Source organism: Trematomus bernacchii, unplaced genomic scaffold (genome assembly GCF_902827165.1).
Source record: "Trematomus bernacchii unplaced genomic scaffold, fTreBer1.1, whole genome shotgun sequence".
Taxonomy (NCBI): domain Eukaryota; kingdom Metazoa; phylum Chordata; class Actinopteri; order Perciformes; family Nototheniidae; genus Trematomus; species Trematomus bernacchii.
Genome location: NW_022987989.1, coordinates 48656 through 57381, shown reverse-complemented (window position 1 = coordinate 57381; position 8726 = coordinate 48656). Strand labels below are relative to the sequence as shown.

Below are 8726 nucleotides of genomic sequence, written 5' to 3'. Positions count from 1 at the left end.
GGAGTAAAGGAGGTGATCAGAGGAGGAGTAGGAGGGAGTAAAGGAGGTGCATCAGGAGGAGGGAGTAGGAGGGAGTAGGAGGGAGTAAAGGAGGTGCATCAGGAGGAGGGAGTAGGAGGGAGTAAAGGAGGTGCATCAGGAGGAGGGAGTAGGAGGGAGTAAAGGAGGTGCATCAGGAGGAGAGGAGTAGGAGGGAGTAAAGGAGGTGCATCAGGAGGGGTAGTAGCAGGAGTAAGGGAGTAAAGGAGGTGCATCAGGAGGAGGGAATAGGAGGGAGTAAAGGAGGTGCATCAGGAGGAGGGAGTAAAGGAGGTGCATCAGGAGGAGGGAGTAAAGGAGGTGCATCAGGAGGAGGGAATAGGAGGGAGTAAAGGAGGTGCATCAGGAGGAGGGAGTAGGAGGGAGTAGGAGGGAGTAAAGGAGGTGCATCAGGAGGAGGAGTAGGAGGGAGTAAAGGAGGTGCATCAGGAGGAGGTGCATCAGGAGGAGGTAGTAGCAGGGAGTAAAGGAGGTGCATCAGGAGGAGGGAGTAAAGGAGGTGCATCAGGAGGAGGGAGTAGGAGGGAGTAAAGGAGGTGCATCAGGAGGAGGTGCATCAGGAGGAGGTAGTAGCAGGGAGTAAAGGAGGTGCATCAGAAGGAGGGAGTAGGAGGGAGTAAAGGAGGTGCATCAGGAGGAGGTGCATCAGGAGGAGGTAGTAGCAGGGAGTAAAGGAGGTGCATCAGGAGGAGATAGTAGGAGGGAGTAAAGGAGGTGCATCAGGAGGAGGGAGTAGGAGGGAGTAAAGGAGGTGCATCAGGAGGAGGGAGTAGGAGGGAGTAAAGGAGGTGCATCAGGAGGAGGGAGTAGGAGGGAGTAGGAGGGAGTAAAGGAGGTGCATCAGGAGGAGGGAGTAGGAGGGAGTAAAGGAGGTGCATCAGGAGGAGGGAGTAGGAGGGAGTAAAGGAGGTGCATCAGGAGGAGGGAGTAGGAGGGAGTAAAGGAGATGCATCAGGAGGAGGTGCATCAGGAGGAGGTAGTAGCAGGGAGTAAAGGAGGTGCATCAGGAGGAGGGAATAGGAGGGAGTAAAGGAGGTGCATCAGGAGGAGGGAGTAAAGGAGGTGCATCAGGAGGAGGGAGTAGGAGGGAGTAAAGGAGGTGCATCAGGAGGAGGGAATAGGAGGGAGTAAAGGAGGTGCATCAGGAGGAGGGAGTAGGAGGGAGTAAAGGAGGTGCATCAGGAGGACGGAGTAGGAGGGAGTAAAGGAGGTGCATCAGGAGGAGGTGCATCAGGAGGAGGTAGTAGCAGGGAGTAAAGGAGGTGCATCAGGAGGAGGGAGTAAAGGAGGTGCATCAGGAGGAGGGAGTAGGAGGGAGTAAAGGAGGTGCATCAGGAGGAGGTGCATCAGGAGGAGGTAGTAGCAGGGAGTAAAGGAGGTGCATCAGAAGGAGGGAGTAGGAGGGAGTAAAGGAGGTGCATCAGGAGGAGGTGCATTAGAGGAGGATGCAATTAATGGAATTTTAAACCAAACCAGTGTTGTGTTTTAAAAAATATTTTAAGAATTACATATTGTCTGTGTTTGCCAACAAACGTCTTTATTTATAAATTATAAGAATTAATAAGCTTAAAGTGGACCTATCATGCTATATTATAATAATATAGGGTAGGGCCATACCTATATAAGGCATATTTATACTTTTTTTTTTTTCAAAATACCAAACAGATCATGCATTTTAGCCATGCCTCATTTCGCTCAATTTGACAATTTCTAGCTCTGTTTTAGCAAGGGCTGATTCAGTGAGAACAGCACCACCTACAGGCCTGGCATATGTACTACAGCGTCTCCAGCGCTTTTGAACGGCAATGGCCGTGGCTGTCTCCTCCTGATTGGTGGAGTTGGCCCAATAGCCGTAGCGCCACCGTCCTGACGTCAGGACAGTGTTCAAATCTGGATCAGTTTTTATCAGATCCGTTGCAGCCCCTTTTTTAGAGATTTGGGTATGGAGGAAAATAGAGAGGGTTGTGTTTTCTGACACTTGGTGAGTTCCCTGGAACACCGGGGACACATATTCATGTAGAAAAGACGTACACAAGTGCATTTTGCATGATAGGTCCCCTTTAAGTTGATTCATTTATTTACCTTGTTCTTTTATCTTAAATATTTATTTGTGTGTGTGTGTGTGTGTGTGTGTGTGTGTGTGTGTGTGTGTGTGTGTGTGTGTGTGTGTTTCTCTGCGTGTGTGTATGTGTGTTTCTGTGTGTGTGTGTGTGTGTGTGTTTCTCTGCGTGTGCGTGTATTTCTGTGTGTGTGTGTGTTTCTGTGTGTGTGTGTGTGTGTATTTCTGTGTGTGTGTGTTTCTGTGTTTGTGTTTCTGTGTGTGTGTGTGTGTATTTTGACTTTTTGGTTGTTAAAAAACAAACAGTAAACAGGTTTAAAAAATTATAATAAAACAATAAAATAACAACAATAATAAAAATACAAATTATTTACCAAAGGTTTTGGACTGTCAAAAAGTCAGGATCAAAAACATTAGTGAAATAAAATAATTAAACAAAGCTAAATAAATAGAAATAAATTACTTGATGTCCTTGCATGAATTAAAAGCATTTTTTCTCATTTTATTGAAGTTTTAGATTTAAAGATGAAATGTAGTTTATAGATTAAAGAACATTTATTAAATGTCCTAAATGTAATGCACATGTTGGCCTGCAGGGGTCACCCTCTCCTCCTCTGTGAAGGGAAGTTGATAAGAACTCACAGTACTTCATAACGTTTAAATATTTGAGAGATGATGAATAAATAAATAAAGTATAAATGAATAAATAATAAATAAATCCTCGTGGACCTCTTTAAAAGTAGAACATTATAAAAGAAAAAAGAAGAAAATTGGTTATTATTTTTAAAATATTAAATACAAAAATAATTGAGTTTAAAAATAAATTCATTATCCTGTGAAAAAAGAGGCTCCAAACACACACACACACACACACACACACACACACACACACACACACACACACACACACACATACACAGACAGACAGACAGACAGACAGACAGACAGACAGACACCTTAATCCTCAGGTAAATAAGTCACATATGATTTATTATTTCCGCCTGACGACTGAGATGTTTAGGAGCCCACTTTATTTGAATAAACCTTTATTGTCCCGCAGAACCCAGACCTGCCGATCGAGAACACGACGGACTGTCTGAGCACGATGGCCAGTGTGTGTAAAGTGATGCTGGAAACACCGTGAGTCCTTATGTGTGTGTAATAATAAGATAATAATATGAAAATAATTGTAATAATATTAATACAAATAATAATATAAATTAAATAGAATAATAATAATAATGATAAACATGCAGTAATAATAATAAAAATGAAAATAGAAAAAATGAAAATTACTATAAAAATTCAAATGTATTTTTTTTTGTGTGTGTGTGTGTGTGTGTCTGTTGTGTGTGTGTTTGTGTGTGTGTGTGCGCGTACAGGGAGTACCGCACTCGGTTTGCCAGTGAAGAGACGGTGCTGTTCTGCCTCCGTGTGATGGTGGGCGTCATCATCCTGTACGACCACGTCCACCCAGCTGGAGCCTTCATTAAGACCTCCAATATTGACGTACGTTAACACACACACACACACACACACACACACACACACACACACACACACACACACACACACAGACACACGCACACACAGACAGACAGACAGACAGACAGACAGACACATTGTTAAAATCTTAGTAAGTAATGTATATATATATATATGAACATTTTCTTTGCGCCAGTTGATCACATTCAACATCATCTTCCATATACATTTTATTTTATAAATATCAAACAATAATAAAATAATAAAAATAAATAATAATGATGAAAAAATAAAGAAACGTAAAGAATTGTTGTATAATTATAATGATAATAATATGAATGATACTTTCCAGATGAAAGGCTGCATCAGGGTGCTGAAGGATCAGCCGCCCAGCAGTGTGGAGGGGTTACTCAACGCTCTCAGGTCTGAACACATTTTATATTTATTTATTTTTTACATTTATTTATTTATTTTTTATTTCATCTATAGTTTTTATTATTTATTCATTATTTTTGTATGAATGTATTAATTAATTAACTTACTAATTTAGTCATTTATTCATTTATTTAGTCATTTATTTAGTATTTATTTTTGTATTTATTTTTGTATTTATTAATTTTTTATTTCGTCTATAATTTTATTATTTATTCATTATTTTGTATTAATTAATTTACCTACTAATTTAGTCATTTATTTATTTATTCATTTATTTTTGCATTTCTTTGTTTAAGACACACATTTGATGACACATTATGTTTCTTAACGAATGATTAATTTCCAGGTATACGACCAAACACCTGAACGACGAGGCGACCCCCAAGCAGATCAAAACCATGTTGCAGCCGAATTAACAGGAACTGGAACGATAAAAAGTGTTGTGGTCCAAATTTCAAGAAAACTACTGAACAAACCTGGAGCTCATATTTCTGTTTACCCTCAAATGTTGTTTTGTTTACTCTCGATTGACAATCAAGCTGTTTTTTGTTGTCATGATGCAAGAAAAATAGGTAAAAATGTGCTTTTTTGGTAAAAACTAAATAAATATGGAGACCGGGTACGGGGGTTATATTTGTAAAAAGAAAAACAAGTCGTACATTTACAAAGAAAACAGGACATTTTAAACAGAGAATGAGGTCATTTGCGTCTTTAAAGTTGTCATTTGATGAAGATAAAGTCTCACATTTACAAAACGAAAACTTAAAGATTATTATTATTTAGTGAAATGAAATAAATGTTCAATTTCCAACAAAAAGTCACAAAAATAAGAAAAACTTGATCTGTTCCCCGACATTATCACATGTTTGAGACAAAAAGTTAAAATATCATACACACACACACACACACAGACACAGACACACACACACACACACACACACACACACACACACACACACACACACACACACACACAGACACTACACTACACACACACACACACACAACACCAGACAGACACACACACACACAACCCAACAACACACACACACACACACACACACACACACACACACACACACACACACACACACACATACACTCACAGACACACACACAAACCCAGACAGACACACACACACACATACACTCACAGACACACACACACACACACAGACACACACACACACACACACACACACACACACACACACACAAACCCAGACAGAAAACACACACACACACACATACACACATACACACACACACACACACACACACACACACACTCACAGACACACACAGACACACACACACACACACATACACTCACAGACACCACACACAAACACACAACATTTTCTAAAAGTACAAAACAAAAATGTCAAGAAAACGTTTTTTTTCTTCTGAAAATCAAGTAAAGAAAAAAACGAAATTTCCGAAAAATAAAAACCAAAAATGTCGTATAAACTTATTTTGTGATATTATTAATTTTCTATTCAGAAGAAAAATTCACAATTTTTGAAAATAAAGTGAAAATTGTTTGAGTAAAAAACACAATTTCCTGAAATCAATGTTGTATATCTTTGGGGAAAAGAATCCTAATGTCCAAGATGAAATGTGAAACAAGAGAACGTGATCCCCCGTGCCCTGTACCCGATGTGTGTTTTTCCAAAGTCTAGATATACAGTAATTGCCTCATGGTCGATGCATTTCTTTATCCAAAAAGTTTAATGATGTCTGATTTTTGTTGAAAGCAGTTTGGGATTATTTAAGAAGACGGTACTGATACGAGGAAACCTCACATTTAATTTGAAACTGATCTGATCAGTGTTGACTGGAAATCTTTTATCTGTATTTTGTATTAATGCTTCAGTGTCAGGGATTGTATAGCATTAATTGTTCTTAATGATGTCTATGTTGGCCAAATAAAGTTTTTACATTTTTAAGAAAATGTTGATTCTCCTGGGTTTTATTTAAATGTTCCCTATCGCTCTACTTTAAAGAGTCCTCTCCTGCTGATGTTCAGGTGTATATCAGTATGTAGTGTCTCTACTTTAAAGAGTCCTCTCCTGCTGATGTTCAGGTGTATATCAGTATGTAGTGTCTCTACTTTAAAGAGTCCTCTCCTGCTGATGTTCAGGTGTATATCAGTATGTAGTGTCTCTACTTTAAAGAGTCCTCTCCTGCTGATGTTCAGGTGTATATCAGTATGTAGTGTCTCTACTTTAAAGAGTCCTCTCCTGCTGATGTTCAGGTGTATATCAGTATGTAGTGTCTCTACTTTAAAGAGTCCTCTCCTGCTGATGTTCAGGTGTATATCAGTATGTAGTGTCTCTACTTTAAAGAGTCCTCTCCTGCTGATGTTCAGGTGTATATCAGTATGTAGTGTCTCTACTTTAAAGAGTCCTCTCCTGCTGATGTTCAGGTGTATATCAGTATGTAGTGTCTCTACTTTAAAGAGTCCTCTCCTGCTGATGTTCAGGTCAGTATGTAGTGTCTCTACTTTAAAGAGTCCTCACCAGCTGATGTTCAGGTGTATATCAGTATGTAGTTTCTCTACTTTAAAGAGTCCTCTGCTGCTGATGTTCAGGTCAGTATTTAGTGTCTCTACTTTAAAGAGTCCTCACCAGCTGCATCATCTTCCGTTGGAAATTTTGAGTGAAATTTTGACGACAAAAGCTGTATTTCCCCCGAAACCTGGTGATGCTTTTTAGTTTCTTCTTCTGAGGCTCAATGATGCATTCAGGTGCAGATTCTCATCATGGGACATTTCTGAAACGCCCGTCTCTTGATCTGCACCTTTCTTTACTGTCATTATTTCAACATATACTGAGATGGACATGATTAATCTGTCTGCTCCAACGTCTCAATAAAAACCTGTTTTCTGTTTTAGAGGAACAGTTTTTATTTTTAAACTCTTTAAAAGACTCATCGTTTCACTTCTGCTTTTCTCTCCTCTCTAACGGCACGTTTGTTTTTGTTCTGTCTGGACTGTGTTTCTGATGATTCTCTATTTTTGTATCGTCTGGATATATTATTAACTCATGTCATGATTTGTGTATTTGTTTTGTTTTTGCTTTTTCCCAAATGTGACACAGTGGAATTTAATCTGAGGATTACGGTTAGCTGAAAGAATTTAATGGCGCATTTCCACTACACGGTCGGCCTCGGCCACACTCGGTACGGCTCGGTACGGCTTGGCCGCGTTGGGCCTTAACAGGGCCGACTCACTTCATGCTGCGCTTCCATTACAGTTTAGGAACTGGGGTAGTTACTATAGTAACGCAGTGTAGGCGGAGCCGTGACGTCATCTTCAATGAGAAATCCAGAAACACAACACAGCCGTTAGCCGTTAGCTGTTAGCACTCAGAGCTCACAGCTCCTTATATATGTTCAGAAACTAGACAAAAGTTAAACAAGTACACACCACAGACTGCCTGTGTCATGGTGAATACAGTCGCTGCTTTATTTATGTCTGTATAGGCCGTTGTTGTGAGTGTGGACGGTCGGGGCATATACTGCGTTAGCTTAGCCAATCTCCATCTAGAAAAACACGAATTTTAAAAGGTTTTTCGCCTGCCGTCTGTCTGCAGACTTGTAAAAACCATGAATTAATGGTTTTTACTAACCGGTATCAGTATGTTGTTACTTCGGCATCATTTTGAAACGTGTATTACAATTAAATCACGGTCAAATATGTCCATCTTGTTGTAGTTCTAGCCCTCTTGCCAGCGCTCCTCTCTCTAGTTTAGCATACTCAGCCCGACTCAGCCCTGTTTGTTGGCCCCGATAGAACCACAATTTTCTAGGGCCAGAAAAGAGGGGAAAAAGTGGCCCCGCGCCGTGCCGCGCCGGAACGAGGCCTAGTGGAAGCACAACCAAAAAAGGGGACGGCACGACACGGCACGCTTAAAGCGAGCTACGCGCTGCAATGGAAATGCGCCATAAGTACACCCACCCAACTCACACACACACACACACACACACACACACACACACACACACACACACACACACACGCACACGCACACACACACACACACACTGATTCTCGTTTTACGACTCAAGTGGGGACCAAACTAATTACCCCAACAATGTAATGGTCCTCACAAAGATAGCAAAGCAAACACACACACACACAGAATGAGTCAGAATGAGGTTTAAGATAACAGAGAAACTTTCCATTTATTACACACACACACACACACACACACACACACACACACACACGCTCATACAAATGGAATGTGTGTGTGTGTGTGTGTGTGTGTGTGTGTGTGTGTGTGTGTGTGTGTGTGTGTGTGTGTGTGTGTGTGTGTGTGTGTGTGCGTACCTCCTGTGGGAATCACTAACTTCCAAAGAATGTAAAGTGTGTGTGTTATTTGATAACCTTATTTCTCAGACACACCCTCTCATACAAATACACAATTCTATTTCTCACAACCCTGCATTGCAATTTCATTTCCTCCTCATCATATGAACATTGTAAGCGAAACAAAAATAAAAATATAAAAACAAGTATTTGCAAGAATTAAAGAAATGTGGGTTTCAATTACGAAAAATGTGAAGTTCATTTAATTATTATGTCGATACCAAGTCACAAAACGTTTTGAATTTAATTAAAATTGTCCCAAATTATTCAGATGTGCCTGTAATAAACTTTGCAGCCTGAAGGGGGCGTCAGCAGCCGATCTGTGGAAAACGT

General features: G+C 40.2%; 1 protein-coding gene across 1 annotated transcript; it reads left to right on the top strand.

Annotated features, from left to right (window-relative positions):
• The first annotated feature begins 3057 nt into the window (after window positions 1-3057).
• LOC117472041 (CYFIP-related Rac1 interactor B-like) lies at window positions 3058-4978 on the top strand. The gene is made up of 4 exons (XM_034117196.1): window positions 3058-3238; window positions 3481-3607; window positions 3936-4006; window positions 4365-4978. Exons 1-4 carry the CDS (start codon window positions 3204-3206, stop codon window positions 4432-4434), a joined length of 303 nt encoding a protein of 100 aa, XP_033973087.1. The 5' UTR covers window positions 3058-3203; the 3' UTR covers window positions 4435-4978.
• The last annotated feature ends 3748 nt before the right edge of the window (window positions 4979-8726 follow it).

Coding starts and splice junctions, on each gene's coding strand:
- LOC117472041 (XM_034117196.1), top strand. CDS start 3,204: ATGGCCAGTGTGTGTAAAGTGATGCTGGAAACACC. Junction 3,608..3,935: donor TTAAGACCTCCAATATTGAC/GTACGTTAACAC, acceptor GATACTTTCCAG/ATGAAAGGCTGCATCAGGGT. Junction 4,007..4,364: donor GGGTTACTCAACGCTCTCAG/GTCTGAACACAT, acceptor ATTAATTTCCAG/GTATACGACCAAACACCTGA.